The 16429-nt window shown below is 31.5% G+C and overlaps 2 protein-coding genes and 1 long non-coding RNA gene across 3 annotated transcripts; 1 reads left to right on the forward strand and 2 right to left on the reverse strand.

Annotated features, from left to right (window-relative positions):
• Positions 1-622: 622 nt before the first annotated feature.
• Positions 623-1225, reverse strand: LOC138340334 (uncharacterized). The gene has a single exon (XM_069292049.1). The coding sequence runs from the start codon at positions 1223-1225 to the stop codon at positions 623-625; it is 603 nt and encodes a 200-aa protein (XP_069148150.1).
• An 11-nt stretch (positions 1226-1236) lies between these two features.
• On the reverse strand, positions 1237-1746 carry LOC138340335 (uncharacterized). Its single transcript, XM_069292050.1, has one exon. It carries the CDS (start codon positions 1744-1746, stop codon positions 1237-1239), a length of 510 nt encoding a protein of 169 aa, XP_069148151.1.
• A 12082-nt stretch (positions 1747-13828) lies between these two features.
• LOC104645148 (uncharacterized) lies at positions 13829-15849 on the forward strand. Its single transcript, XR_739014.3, has 2 exons — positions 13829-14026; positions 14110-15849. It is a non-coding gene; the product is annotated as an uncharacterized lncRNA (long non-coding RNA).
• The last annotated feature ends 580 nt before the right edge of the window (positions 15850-16429 follow it).

The raw sequence follows: 16429 nt of genomic DNA on the forward strand, positions 1-16429 counted from the left end.
GAGAATTGTTTTGTGGGACAAGGTCTCTCTTTTGAAACCATTGGCTTTTTTGTATACTTTGAAAGTCTTTCATGTGACTTTCTTCAGGCAGTACACTCTTCTTTTAAATTCCCATTTTTACCACAAATGAAGGCACAACAAATTGACAGACACAAATACATATTTGTTGTGAGGATTGAAAGGAGGAGTAATATTCAAACTTCCTAGACCCTTCTTGTTGAAATTAACTTGATTTGTTATGTTTGAAAGTAGCTTAGAAGATTTTTTCCACTTAAGAGATTTTTCAAGTTCATCTTTAAGTTTGACAATATCTCTTTCTAAGATATTGCTCCTTTCCAAAGCCAAACCAAGATTAGTCTCAGAGGTTTTCAGTTTTTCTTCAAGCTCAACTTCTAAACCATTAGACTTTCTTTTTTGCTTTTCAGCTTTCTCATTTATCAGATGAAACTGTTTTTTAAGTTCATTTTTGTCAAATTCCAGAACAACTATTTTATCTTCAATTTTCAGCATTTTCTTATCCATTTTATCTCTATTTCATTTAAACTTTCAAGCTCAACATTCATAATATCTCTTTCAGAATTTAACTCAATAACTGAATCAATCATAACATTTGCTAATGTTCTCAATTTTTAAGAGAATCGGTATTCAGATCATGTTTCATATCCAGAAGAGTTACCTTATCCTCATCATCTTCATTTTCTGAATGAGCCATGGAAGCAAACATCTCATTGAATATGGTTTCCTCTTCATGAACCACAACCATTGACACATCATTTGGTTCATCAAGATCTTCTGAGTCACTTGAAGAGTCTCCCCATGCAGCAAGAGCTTTCTTGACCACATAGTCAGCAGCAGCTTTTCGATCATTCTTACTGACTACCAGGTCCCTTCGCTTTTCTTTAGCACCTATTGGTTTTTGATATTCTTTGTTTTTAGATTTGAGTAATGGACACTCTCTTATAAAGTGTCCAGCTTTTCCACACTTGTAACAAGTATAATTTTGAGTTGCAGTTCGAGAAACATTTGCTCCCTTTCTAAAACCTTTGTTTTTCCTCACAATCTTCTGAAACCTCTTGATGAGGTAAGTCATATCATCATCATCACTGGAGTCCTCTTCAGATCTGTATTTCCGCATCAAGGACTTATCTTTCTTGACTTCCTTCTTTGACTGATTATGACTTCGGTTCATCTCATGAGTCTTTAGATTTCCAATGAGAGTATCCATTGTTAACACTTTCAGGTCCTTTCCTTCAGTAATAACATCAACCTTACTTTCCCAAGACTTGGGAAGGATTGAAGCACTTTCCTAACTTGCTTACTCATACTGATAGGTTCTCCAAGACTTCTCAACTCATTTGTGATGGATGACAGTTTAGTGAACAATTCATGAATAGTTTCACCTTCTCTCATTTTGAAATTTTCATACAAAGATGTGAGCATATCAATCTTTGACTCTTTTACTTGTTTAGTTCCCTCATGGTTTGTTTTTATGCAATCCCAGATCTCTTTTGTAGATTTACAAGCTGAGACACGATTGAACTCATCAGGTCCTATACCACAGACAAGAAGTTTCTTTGTTTTGTACCCCTTTTCAATATTCTTCCTATCAACTTCATCATATTTTCGTCTAGGCTTTGGAACAAGCCTAGTGTTTTCACCATCTTTCTCTGCAATCATAGGGATGAAGGGTCCATCTAAGACAATGTCCCATAGTTCACTGTCTTCAGCCATAAGGAAGTCATGCATTCTCACTTCGACCAACTATAAAGGTGGTCATTGAAACGAGGGAGTATTGTTGAAGACTGACCCTCTTCCATATTAAGTGGAGCAGCCATTCTACAACAGTATTCACTCTCTTGGTGTTAACCAGATAGAGAGTACCTGCTCTGATACCACTTGTTAGAATATGTTTGTCCATTATCAGTCAATGGACCAGGTCCATTGACACAAAAATAAGGATATAACATAAGGTAAATACAGTTTAACAATGGAGGAGTTTTACGTGGAAACCTCATTGCTCAAGGGAGTAAAATCACGACCTGTCTCACAGGATTTTCACAACCGCTTCACTAATCTTCACAAGCAAAAGTAAACCGGTTGCACAAATGTGAGAAAAAGTTTTTAATCTCACCAATAAGCAATAACTCTATTGCTTGATGAGCCTAAGTAGATGTTATTCTACCCACTAAGTTATCACTCTAGACAACTTAGAATTTTCTAAGCAACACAACGGTTACCCACTAAATTGGTTCAACTAACTATCTTAGAATTTCAAATCAAACTACATTGATTCCTTTATAGATTTAGGATCAGATTACAATGTAAGACCGAAAAAATATATTCTCAAACAACTGCACAATCTACGCCTGAGTTTAGGTTGTTCTCGAATGATTCTTCTCATTGATTTTCTTAAACCTTTGAAAGAGTTCTTGAATGTGCTTTTTCAAGTTGCAAAACTAAAGAGCAATGTGTGGAAAGATGACATTGTATAGACAAGTCAATTTCCTTAAACCCCTGCCATTGGTTGAAAAGGTCTGACGTTTCTGACGTAGTTGGGAACTGTGCACCAACTTTCTATACCTTCTCCAGCTGGCAGTCAACGAACTATTCAAGTTGAGAACCAGGTACCTTCACAAGGTCCCTGAGTTTGTTACATCATCAACTACAAATAATAGAGGTGATGAATGAACTTTAGAGATTTAACTATATGAGTGTGTAAAGAGTCTACCATTAAGTTTGTCATAAATCACGGGACAAAATTTATATGTAGCAGTGGCTTTTCAGTTTCTAGCTACTAAGCAGCGGAAAAATGGACACCTTCTTTCTTTGCTTTGTTTTCTTAGCAAGGGTTGTGCCGCTATTTCTTTGGCAACCTTTCTTTTATTTTTCTTGAGATCTTCTTTTTTGGTTCTTATCTTTTTATTAATCTTATTATGTATTAATAATTTGTTGGTGATATAATCTTTTTTTTAAAACTGAAATATGGTAAAAGACTTGATCTTGATACGTTAATGTTGATAGACAAAAACCTACCTTTGTATTTGTTGTCAATAACAAGTTGTTTGTGAATATGTGTACCGCCTAATTTTTCAATCTTGCCTCTTTGAGTCAAATACTTTGTAACTTATTGATGTTCATGTTGTTGTAGTCCCGTAGATATTAACATCGCCATGATTTTACTGACCTAGTTCAGTTGCTCTAGCTGGTCTGCATCTTTCTCGCACAATTACATGGTCATTCAAGTCGAAGCAGCGGACTTTCAGAATTTTATTGAAATGAAACGGGAAAGAATAGGTTGTATATTTTGTTTGAGCAAGCAACATGCAATTATGCGATTTTCTTAGTATGTCATACAATAGGTGAGGGCTATTGAGTTCACAAGTTCTTTTCTCTATGTTCCAACAATAATCAATATTACATCTCATAAAGTTATGGAATGTTATATACTTATTTCTTATATTAGTGTAAAAAACATTATAAAATGTTTTCTTAGAAAGTCTTGCTTCAAAAAGTTATGTGTGACATTTCATTATTTTTTCAGGATCGAGATCCTCCAATGCTGGATGAAACTTGTGATTGAAGACTATAATTTATGTAGCAAATGACCTTCTCAAAGTCTAATCAGGCTGGTAGTTTATACATATGATCCTTTTAACAAAGATTCTTATTGGCATGATTTTTATTGTTAGAGTTAATCGTTTGATTTCATTTTTCTTATAATGTAAGAAAACAATCTGTAGTTGTTGTTTTTACAACAATGATATGTAATATATCCTGCCAGAAAAAAATATTTTTTTTTATCTTGGACACAATTTGAAATACTCAGTTGTGACTATCTGGTTGTGGTGTTACTTTTCAATAACTAGACAATTAACTATTCCTTTTAACTTGCACATCATATCTCTTCTTCTACTTGATTCTCCTAAAATAAAATGCACACTATCATTAAGAATAATGATGTATTGAGCTCTCTTCCTCTCAAATACTAAAATGTGCGCTTATGAGAAATGAACTATTATACCTGCCGATGAAAGATACTTGCAACATCTATGCATACATCTTCCTATAGCATATTGTCTCTTAAATTAAAAATATAACTAAAATGTGTAATGAAAGTAATATCGTAACTATTTGAAACCGAATATAATGAGGCAACTTATCTTATGATTTGTCACAATCCATTTGGTTGTTTTGAGTACTAGAGCTTTATATTTGATAAAATACTTTGATAGATTTTAAATGAGTGTTTTGGACTATTCATAATTATAATTATGAAATTAGTGAGGTAGTTTTAATAATTTATTTAGTTTGTGATTAAAGAAAATAATACTACAATAAGTATTGAGTCACTTTCGCTATTCTTATATCCAACAAATATAATAATTAGGTAGTAGAAAAATCCGTAGAAGAAAGAAAGAGGAAGAAGGCGCTCGGCATCAACAAAACGATTACATTCAATAAGAGGTGACGAGCTTTAATATTATGCTATGCATATTGATTGGTGATAGGAATGCATTATAGTGATAATTGCATGTAATTTCAATCAATGGTTAATAACTTAGTGCTATTTAGTTATGGCAGAATGAAATAAATTTATAATAAAAAGAAAACTAAAGATTGAGCTGCTAACTAATGGTAAGAAATCATCATATATAATATTAGTAGTGTACTGTTGATATTGAGAAATAGATTATGTTAGTGCAACCATTGAGTTTGTGCATTACATCACATAAGAATGAGTTATTGTTTAGGTTTAATGAAGTATCACTAATGATTTCGTGATCGTGGCTTTCAAATTTAAATATTTATCATTATTTTTTCTAGTTATCACATTATAATTTAAATTTTTACATATTAAGATAGTTAATTAAATATTAGTGTACGATATAATATATATGAATTTCATTAGAGTTATATTATTTGGAGTAGTTAAGACTTAACCCTACATTTAATGTTTAAGAAATAGGAGACTTGACATATTAATTGACCTCAAGAGTTGAAAATCTATTACAAATTTGGGTGGGTTATTGAGTTAACACTATATAGTAATATGAGTGTGTACGACTCATTTGCTTATAAATATTTTTTACGTGATAGATTGAAAACATTTAAAGGCATTGAAAAAAAGAAAAGGTTTGTGGAATTAGCTTGCTTGACTTCGGTTCTTCGGTGGAGGTAGGTTATGATTTATGCTATTTGATATAAACTCTTAATAGTGATTGATATGTATTGAATGATATTGTGAAGTTCTCTATGTACTCGATTGTGTGATTAGGTGGCTTGGTTGTGTATTTCGTGATTGGTCTGAAATTCTGAGATCGTGAAACTTATATTCTTGAACATTTATCGAAGTGATGCCTTGAATAAAGAAGGTTTGATGAAATAATATAACAATGAATAGAAAGTGGTGATAATAAAGATAAATTAACAGTATTCTTGGATCATACTGTCACGTTTTGACACGATATTTTTGGATCATAGTGTCACGTTCCGACACAGTATTCTTGGATCTAAGTGTCACATTCCGATACAATATTCTTATATCGGAGTGTCACATTTCGACACTGTCTAATTGGATCGGAGTGTCACATGCTGACACGGTATTATTGGATCGGAGTGTCACGTTCCGACACGATATAATTGGATCGGAGTGTCACATTCCGACACATTAACATTAAAAGAAAAAATATTGAATTAATTTAATGTGCTCAATTCAAAGAACCAATTCCCCAACGAACGTGGTGTGGAGGCATGAGTCCTCGTGTGTTCTTGATATTGTGATTGATTAGTACATGCTTCAATTGTCACTTGTTTATGTTGTTTGTTGCCTATCAGCTATTAAGTACAATAGTTGATTTTATACTATTATTGTTTGTATATTAGTTACTATTTGAGTTTGTCGATGGTACTTACTCAGTACTTGTTGCCTCGTACTGAGCCCTAGTTGTATTTTTCTTTGTTTTCCTTATATGGAGTGCAACAAGTGTACCAAAAAATTTGAAAAGCCCTCATCTCTATCAAGTTTCGGCATATCAGGTTCAAGGGTGAGCTATTCATTCGAGTTTGGATTGGAATCTCTCAGTCATTACCTGATGTCCTTAGTTTCCGGACACATGAACTACTTTATTTCATTTATTTTGGTGTCTTTGATACTCTTAGACTTAGTAATTGGAGATTAATTGTCCTTGTTGTGATGCCTTTCAGGTTTTGGAAAAAGATATTTAGTAAGTTTTTGAGCTTCCGCATTATGCTTGTAGTTTGTAAGTTGGGGTTCAATTCGTTGGTTATCCAACCTGGGGGTTAAGTGTGGATGTCACTCACGACTCATTTTGAGTCGTGACAAACTTGGTATTAGAGCATTAGGTTCGGTGATCTGATGACACAAGTACATGTACAGTAGAGTCTTCCAGAACGGTATGGGGAGGCCTTTACTTTTCTTCGAGAGGCTTTAGGACTTTAGAAAAACTCATTAAGGATTGATTAAATTTCTAGAAATATGTTGGCTATTGGTGTACGATCTTCTTGGTAGGTAAGATGTGGAAATGAATACGTAAATTTTCAAGTGTGAATACTAACTGCTTAAAGAGTTATTAGTAAAATGTCATGTTTAGATAATGAGATTCGGTGTTTCTTTAATATTTGAGAAACAAACTAGTTTATTACTACGTGCGCTTGGATTGAGCATTATTTTATTTTAATTTTTAGAAAATTTTAGTGATGGATCTTTGATAAAATATTAACACATTTAGGTTGTGAAATGTATCTTGAGGGTTCTAAATAAGGACGTGATTTTATCTTAAGTTTCAAATGATAGATTGATACTTAAATGATAAACTTATCGAGGCAGAAAATCCTATTGAGTATACTTGGGTGAAGGAAATTGAAAATTTTAGTAAGAAAGTGCTTATAAAATTTGGTTAGTCCCTTAAATTTGATCAGTACACCTGAGTTTAAGGTGTCAAGGTTCACTTCGTGGGGAAGACAAAGGCGAATTGAGCATGATGAAATAAAAGAGAGTTTGTGAGGAGTAGTGATTGAGATGAAACTATATAATAAGGATTTTTTATTTAAATTAATTTTGTATGGTAATAAAGACTTGTGAGTATCTAAGGTTGTGATTTTCTACTATTTAGTGGGTAATGCGGTTGTATGAAAAGTTTAAGGACATGTAGGGGTATCACTCAGATAGAATTTAAAGGAGCTTTAGTCATAATTATAATAAGTTAAAATTTATGGAATGTGTAGCCTTAAAAAACGGGTGAGAGCAGAAATATTTTATCTGATTGCAAGGACTAAAAATGTACTTTTGAGTGGAGTGATAAATTATGTTGTAGTGTTTAATTTATTAATGAGTATGGTTGAATTTTTAGTGAAGGATATGGTAAGGTCGATAGAAAGGCGCTAATAAGCTAAGATACACAGTCATAAAAATCTTCAAGTTATGAGCTAATATTGATAGATAAGGGGGGTAGTTTAATTTAAAATTCAAAATTTCAAACAGTAAGTATACATTTGTAGTGGTGTAGTTTATCAAGGTATGAAATCGTAAGATAAGAAATGATCAATTGTATTGAGTATGGAGCATTTGGAAGGACTTGTGCATAGTTTGAGTAGAAAATTTGATTACTTTTGAGGGTTGAACGACCTAAGGGGGATTCACGTAATGTATTGATTTAAAGGCTAAAGTAAAAAAAATTGTCAAGAGTTTTGGCCACATAATAAGATTGGCAAGCGAGCCAGCAAGAGGAACTACAGTCTGGTGTATTAAAGAGTTCATGATATTTAAATTTTTGTGTCATGGAAATAATTTAAGAAAAATAAAGAAATAAGACCTCTCGTATAATCCTTGATTTGTAGTTGAAGATTGTATTGATTTTTGCATAAAAGATTAGATATAGCTTTAAGATGTGAACTAGTTCGGTACAAACATACTAGGAATTTATCATCGACTTAAATAAAGATTGAGTTTTGGTCTTGGTGACATCCAATGATGTGTGTAATATTATGTTTTGTTATGTGGGGCTAAATTATTGAAATAATGGTAGGTGACTTGTATATGTGCAATAGTATGGACCAACAGTTATACATGGTTATCGAATTGAAGGAATTGAAACTACTATTTTAAATGGGACTACACACTGATGTGATGTGTTACATAGACACTTTATAGTAAATAGAGGTTATGTGATAATAGTATATAAACTTATTATAATGATAAAGAATTCGTTAAGTATTGGTATAAGGTATATAATGGTCTGAATCGTACTTTAAACTAGGTATATGAAAGATTGTGTAGAGTCGACATTGTGTTTGGTTCAGTAGGTCTATCTTGATGGAAGAATATTATTAGATTTTAAATTAGTTCTACCAGCCTTGGGTGTGACTCGTATCTATCATGGAATGTTCAAATAGAAAGAGAGGGAGCCATAACTTAAAAATTTTAGAGGAGATAATGTGTTTGCTAAGAAAACTTTGATACTAGTGATGGTTGAGAGTAAGGTAAATGACGGGTGTGGTTATGATGTTTGTTAGTATCAAGAGTATTGGATTTAATGGAGTACTATGAGAAGTTTGTGGGGTTCAATGAATCAAGTATATGTACGATATTAATGGGGACTAGACAAATTAATTGTTGGTGGTTAAAATCAAAGAGATGGAGTTACATGGATGTAAATATTTGACATGGAAATTATGGAAGGAGTATCTTTTAATATTCAACTTTAGTTCCCTACATTTTATGTGACCACTTATTTCCATCTGTTAATGATTTCGGGTATGATTCCTTAGTTATGCTCACACGTATTTTTACTTTGGTGGGTTAATCCTTAGTGGTGTGTCGAGTGTACTGATCATGCGATGTCCTCTTGGTTGGGTAGGATACTTGAATAGATTTGGTTATCTAAGATGACATATGGTATTGTCTTGGAGTTATTGAAATATTCTAGTGGTTCTACATGTACCACTTTTCTTGGAAATTTATATGATTGAAATATTCTAGTGGTTCTACATGTACCACTTTTCTTGGAAATTTATATGAGCACTACCATTAATATTTACAGTTGTCGGACATTCTTAATATTAATCTACTTATTGAGTTCATTTCTAATTATGTGTGATTGAATGTGAGGACCATTGAGTCTAGTTTTGTTATTCTTAAAGTTTGTTTATAATAGCTACTAATCTATCATTTTGACAATGTAGTTAGAGGTTATGTATGCTTCGGTGTAATGCTCGATGGGTGGTTACTTGATTCTTCTTTTTTTTTTTTTAATTTTTCTTTGGATTAGATAAGTTTGATTCTCCCTTGATGAGTACCTGATGTCTAAAGATTATATTTTTATAACTTAAGCTCGTGAAAAGTTTATGTTATGAGAAGACAATATTGATAAGATTTATTATGATGTGTGCACTATGAGTGTGTGGGGTTATTTTCAAGTTCACTACTTATTATAGCCCGTATTAATTTTGACATTTTATCAATGGTTATTTGAGAAAACATTTCACCAAATGGTTATGCCAAGGTTCTTGAGAACATGTTGAGGATTGAATACGATTAACTTTGGTGGTTAGTGAAAATTATTTTGTTGTTAATCGAGTTTAAATACAATAATACTTATCATTAGAGTATTAAGATGACCCCATTTGAGGCATAGTATGAAAGCAGGTGTAGATCTCCAATTGGTTGGTTGATTCATTTGATACAAGATCTTGGGTACTAATAATTTGAAGGAATTGTTGAGACAACTATTCCTTCTTACGCTCACCTTTTTTGATGGTTCGAGGACGAAAGATGGGTAAATTGGTATTTAATGTAACAACCCATTTGGTTGTTTTAAGTACTAGAGCTTTTTATTTGATAAAATATTTTTCGATAGATTCTAAATTGGTGTTTTAGACTATTCATAATTATAATTATGAAATTAGTGAAATAATTTTAATAATTTATTTAGTTTATGATTGAAGAAAATAATATTACAATTAGTAGTGAGTCATTTTCACTATTTTTATATCAAGCAAATATAATAATTAGGGTACTAAAAAATTCGTAGAAGAAAGAAAGAGGAAGTAGGCGTTCGGCATCAAAAAAATGACTACCTTCAGGTAAGAGGTGACGAACTTTAATATTATCCTATACATATTGATTGGTGATAGGAATGCATATTATTATACTGTAGTAATAATTGTATTTAATTTCAACCAATGGCTTATAACTTAGTGCTATTTAGATATGGCAAAATGTAATAAAATTATAATTAAAAAAATTAAAGATTGAGGTGTTAACTGATGTTAAGAAATCAATCATATATTATTATACAATATTAGTAGTGTACTGTTGAAATTGAGGAATAGATTATGTTAGTGCAACCATTGATTTTGTGCATTATGACACATAAGGATCAGTTTAGTTTAGGTTTCATGCAGTATCGCTATTGATTTGGTAATCAGTGGCTTTAAAATTTAAATGTTTATCATTTTTTTTTACTCATCACATTATAATTTAAATTTTAACATATTGAGATAGTTAATTAAATATTAATGTATGATATAATATATATGAATTTCATTAGAGTTATATTATTTGGAGTAGTTAAAACTTAACCCTATATTTAGAAGTCGTTTGGTACAAAGATCATTATTGCAGGGATTAGTAATGCATGAATTAGTAATGCAGGAATTAGTACTGCAGGGAATATTTTTATCAAGTGTTTCGTTTATTATTTCTTACCTAATTTTGTGTGTGGTTTAAAAGTTTACGAAAAAATTTCTTTCCAATTATATCCTAGAGTTATTATGAGATTTTCTATTTCATGTAATTGAGTCAAGGTAGATAATTAATGAAGAATATTACTTTTTATTACATTTTTAACTTGCTAGGAAATAGAAATTTTATTGTCATGTTCAATATTTTTCACTTAAATTATTTGAGAATGAATAATTGTCATCTTAATAAATTGAAGTTAATATCTCAAAAGGTCACACAACTATAATGATTTATAGAGAAAATTTATAGAACTTTGTTTGTATGAATAAATTTTAAAAAGACTCTTTATCATAAATAAAATAAAAAAAAATAAACACAGCAAAATAATTTATACTATTTTTATACTCGAGACGAGATGTGTGTGTGTGGGTGTATACACTTTTCTTTCAGACTACTTGTGTAATTTTAGTGGACTTTCCATTAGAGACAATATTTTATTTATGAATTTTTCTTAAATTCATATATCAACATTAGCATATTAGTCGGATTATAATATTTTATAATAATAATTAGTAGATTAAATAATTCATATTTTAAAAACAAAAAATTTATGTCTAAACAATAATTTTGTAAGCTAATTTATTTAAATAAATTTATTAGTATAAATATAAAATATAAAATCAAAAAAAATAAACAAGATGATTAAAAGGATTTAAGGGGGTATTTTTGTCTTTTCCTAGATTAGTCCCATGGTATTAGAGCTAATACCACCAAATGGAAGGTATTAGTTATATACCCTCTAATACCATGTGGGGTGTATAACTAATCCATGGATTGACCCAAAATTCATACCAAACATAGTATTAAATAATATCACACATAATACTTGGACTATTTCTACTAATTACTCCCTACCAAACGACCCCTTAAAGTTTAAGAAATAGGATACTTACATATTAATTGACCTCAAGAGTTTAAAATCTATTACAAATTTGAGTGGGTTATTGAGTTTACACTATATAGTAATATGAGTGTCTCGTTTGCTTATAATTATTTTTTTACGTGATAGATTGAAAACGTTCAAAGGCATTAAAGAAAAGAAAAGGTTTGTGGAATTAGCTTGCTTGACTTCAGTTCTTCGCTGGAGGTAGGTTATAGTTTATGCTATTTGATAGTAAACTCGTAATAGTGATTGATATGCATTGAATGATATTGTGAAGTTCTCTATGTACTTGATTGTGTGATTAGGTGGCTTGGTTGTGTGTTTTGTGATTGGTCTGAAATCCTGCTACCGTGAATCTTATAATCTTGAACCTCTTTATCTAAGTGATACCTTGAATAAAGAAGGCTTGATGAAATAATATAACAATGAATTGAAAGTGGTGATAATAAAAGATAAATTAACGGTATTCCTAGATTGGAGTGTCATGTTCCGACACACTATTCTTAGATTGCAGTGTCATGTTCAAACACAGTATTCATGGATTCGAGTATCACATTCCAACATGGTATAATTGGATTGGATTGTCACGTTCCGAGATGGTATAATTGGATCGAATGTAACTTTCCGACACGGTATAATTGGATGGGAGTATCACGTCCGACACAATAACATTAAAGGAAAAAGATATTGAATTAATTTAATGTACTCAATCTCAAAGAAACCATTCCCCACCGAATGTGGTGTGGAGGCATGAGTCCTCGTGTGTTCTTGATATTGTGATTGATTACGTACTTGCTTTAGTTGTCACTTGTTCATGTTGTTTGTTGCTTATCACTTACTAAGTACTATAGTTGATTTTATACTATTATTCTTTGTATATTAGTTACTATTTTGGGTTTGTCAATGGTACTTACTCAGTACTTGTTGCCTCGTACTGAGCCATACTTGTATTTTTCTTTGTTTTCCTTATATGGAGTGCAACAAGTGTACCGACGAATTTGAATCGCCCTCAGCTCTATCAAGTCTCGGCATATCAGGTTAAGGGTGAGCTATTTATTCGAGCTTTGAGTTGGATTTTCTCAATCATTACCTAATGTCCTTAGTTTTTGGACATAAGCTACTTTATTTTATTTATTTTGGTGTCTTTGATACTCTTAGACTTGGTAATTGGAGATTATATATCCTTGTTGTGATGACTTTCAGGTTTTGGAAAAATATATTTAGTAAGTTTTTGAGCTTTCACATTATGCTTGTAGTTTGTAAGTTGGGGTTCAATTCGTTGGTTCTCCCACCTGGGGATTAATTGTGGATGTCACTCACGACTCGTTTTGGGTCGTGACATGATTATAGTATTCAGGTTGGCCAGACACCTTAGATTGATATTGTATCTTCTTGACATATTTGCAATTTTGCATCTAATGTTTTTTCAAGTCTAGGATCTATCGGAAACAGTTTTTCTACCCTAGGGGTAGGATCATTATATAGCCAACCCTCCCCAAACCCCATTTTATTGATTATATTTTGTATGATGTTGTTAAGTTTTAGCTCAGAAATTTACTTTAATTCCCGTACATGTCTATCTATGAGGCAATCAGAGTACTCTTTGATATTTGTTACTTTGTTTTTCTTCTATGAATATGGAAATATTCTCTATTGAATAAGAATAAGCTTATAAGTTATGAGTATTGCTTTTTTCTTGTGGACAAGACCTTTTTGTTCAGTTTTAATTACTACGTAAATATCCAAAGAAATGTTTTAAATTTTTGTTAAGTTGCTACTACGTACTACTTTGCTTGTATATACAGTTGGTGCTTGGTTTCTCTTTGTGCCTCTTCTAATATCTTTTTATTATTTAAAGAATTTTATTTTCTATAAAAATAAAAAAGAAAAGACACCATAAATAATTTAATAATTTAGTTCTCTATATATCAACATTGTCGCTATGAATTTCTGTGCTTGAGGGTTGCAGAAGTACTTCTCTGGTTCTCTCATCTGTTAAAACAGATATGAATACCAAGATTTACTCCTAACTAACCCAAATAACGCTATTAAAATTTTTTTTCATCTCACTTGACATCAATGTATAATGTGGTTATGATGACACTTGTGATGTACTTTACTTATCCAATATGTATGGCCACTTTTGCAGCATAACAGAACAACTGCAACCACTTAAGGTATCAACATATGTGTAGTGTAACTTTAGTTGATTTGCTTGTACATATCCCCTTGTTTTTCATAATTCACTGAAGTAGCATATTAGATTGCTGACCATGGAGATTTTACCTGACAAAAGAAAAATCTTCTTAAGATTTGTACTACTCGCTATGAAGTATCTGCAATGTCTCGGTGCTAATGGAGAATTATAAGATGGAAAAAAGGTTCTTTTTTGCTAAAGGTTGTCATTTCCAATAAATTTTTCTCCTCCTATAATTTGTTTAATGATTCTTTTTGTTTCCTTCAGGGGGAAGGAGGTTTAGTTTGTTGTTTGAGCATTATTTTCATCGTGGTGTTAGCATTCCGCCAAATGAACTTCCATGTTTCCCCAACTTTTGTGAGCTTTTCTCTTTTAGTTTGTTTTCTCTAGAATTGTCAGCAAAGTTAAATAGGCAAATCGATAGCTGAAATTAAATTTGTCTCAACAAGTACGTATAGAAAAAGACTACATGAATTTGGTCCTTTTGAAACATTATTGCTGCAAAGTTTGTTCATTTTGTTCTGATTCTTATCTGTCTCATATTGTATTGAAGAAAACTCTCTCACGGCTAGTGAGGAAGCATAATCATGAGAATTGTTAAAGAGTTGAATTGTGACTTTGTTCTAGCGTTTCAATTTCCTTTAGTTTTTTTTTTCCAAAAAGGGACTTGTACTCCAGATTTGAATGAAAGTTTAGTACTTCTTTTAAGAGTGATAGGCTCTCATTTGGTGAATGTTTTTGGATAGTTTATCAGTAGATATTTTCCCACTAAGCATGTTCGTTAAATTTAAATTTTGAGTTTGAGTGAAAAACTATTTTGCCTGTGCGTGCATTTCTTTTTGCTTATTGCTCTAAGCTCACTAGATATCTATATTTGCTTACAACTTAATTTATTTAATTTTTAAAATATAAATAAATTTTTGGTGTTCTCTTTCCACTTGGTATATTTAACGGTGCCCACAATGATATAGGTTCGGATCATTGACATTTAAAGCCCCTAATGTAAGATATTCATCCATAGATTTGACTTACATTGCATACGTATATCTGCCTCTCCAAGACAAAGGAGAAAATAAAGCAGAAAACCTACCCGATGTAATTTGTTTCTAGAGAATAGATGTGTTTAGTCGGGCTCTTTGTCTGCATTTGCATTTAGCTTCTCATTCATTACCGAAGTATCATTTGATATCAACGTATATTTGCACTAGAAAGCTATAGATTTCTTACTCTCTATTGTGAAATATTTGATATTCGGTACCAGGTAATGGCTAATAGCCAAATTTGCATGCAAAATTTTATATCCTTCGCAAGTGGATTGATAATCTAGCATGAGTGGAGTATCTGACGGTAGATGCATATGACTGGAGTGAAGACGTTTATAATGTACATGTGTTGTCTTAAAATTGAAAAGAAGTGTTGGATGCACATGTTTATTTTACTGCTATCATTTCACATACTTAATTATGCAAAAAATATAAAGTTGGAAGGTATGACTTATTTGTATTTTCATTTGAATTGATGTTGTGAAGTTTGTTATGACGTAGTATTATTTTTATGACCTTCGCTTCGATATTAGAGAGAATTAACTCAACACGTGGTATTTTGCAATCATTTTGATAATGAGGAAGAAAATGATGTGATGAGCTTGAGCTTGATCAAGGGAAGATGGAAATGGTTGTCGATGATTGTTTGGAGAGGGAAGATGGAAGTGGTTGTTGAAGGTATGTTTAGAGAATTCTGCTTCTCCAAAAGTTAATCACATCTTGTGGAGTACAATCACAGCTTCTTCATTATTTGTTACAACATTTCTTGAATTTTGATTGAGATGGTAAGAAAAGTCGTTTTTGTAGTAATGCTAGTTACTTTATAATGTATCGATTCGCGATTATGTAGCATAACATAAATGATCAGTACTTGAAGAATAGCGACTGAATGTGCTTTATATGTAGATATTTTGAAGTGCACTTTTGATATCTGCACCATGATATTTAATTGCTCATTTATGTTCGATAAGCCTTGAACAGGGATACTAAATTGTGAATGTTTGACCAACATACTGTTGAATTTATTGTTGAGCCTTGAATGAAAAATGATATCGCACGTTGCTTGTTTCGTGTTTGACTTAGATTCTTTTATTTTTATTATGCAAGTTAAAAAATATGATTTGACTTAGATTCTTTTATTTTAATCGTACAAGTTAAAAATATGATTCGTTACTAGATAATGTACGTTGTGTTTTTGAAATTATGATTATTTAAAAGTGTTTATTGCTACATTAGGTCTTAAACATATGTCCTAGGTAGATCAAACATAATAAAATCGTATCAAAATCTAAAATTGTTAGGGCCCGTGCTAAGCATGGGCAAGACCCATCTAGTTTTTTTTATAAATATATTTTTTTTCTATTATATAGAAGAGGGAAGTGGGATGACGATCAAGGGCAAAAATATAATTTCAGTCTAACAAAATCCTATAAAGAAAGATAATAAATAATTCTAAAATTATCTTTCTATACATGGAGTGAATAATGATCAATGGCAAAAATTTAATTTCATGCAAACAAAAATCTACCAAGAAATCATATAGT

This window comes from Solanum lycopersicum, chromosome 12 (genome assembly GCF_036512215.1).
Source record: "Solanum lycopersicum chromosome 12, SLM_r2.1".
Lineage (NCBI taxonomy): Eukaryota > Viridiplantae > Streptophyta > Magnoliopsida > Solanales > Solanaceae > Solanum > Solanum lycopersicum.

Coding starts and splice junctions, on each gene's coding strand:
- LOC138340334 (XM_069292049.1), bottom strand. CDS start 1,225: ATGGATACTCTCATTGGAAATCTAAAGACTCATGAGATGAACCGAAGT.
- LOC138340335 (XM_069292050.1), bottom strand. CDS start 1,746: ATGCATGACTTCCTTATGGCTGAAGACAGTGAACTATGGGACATTGTC.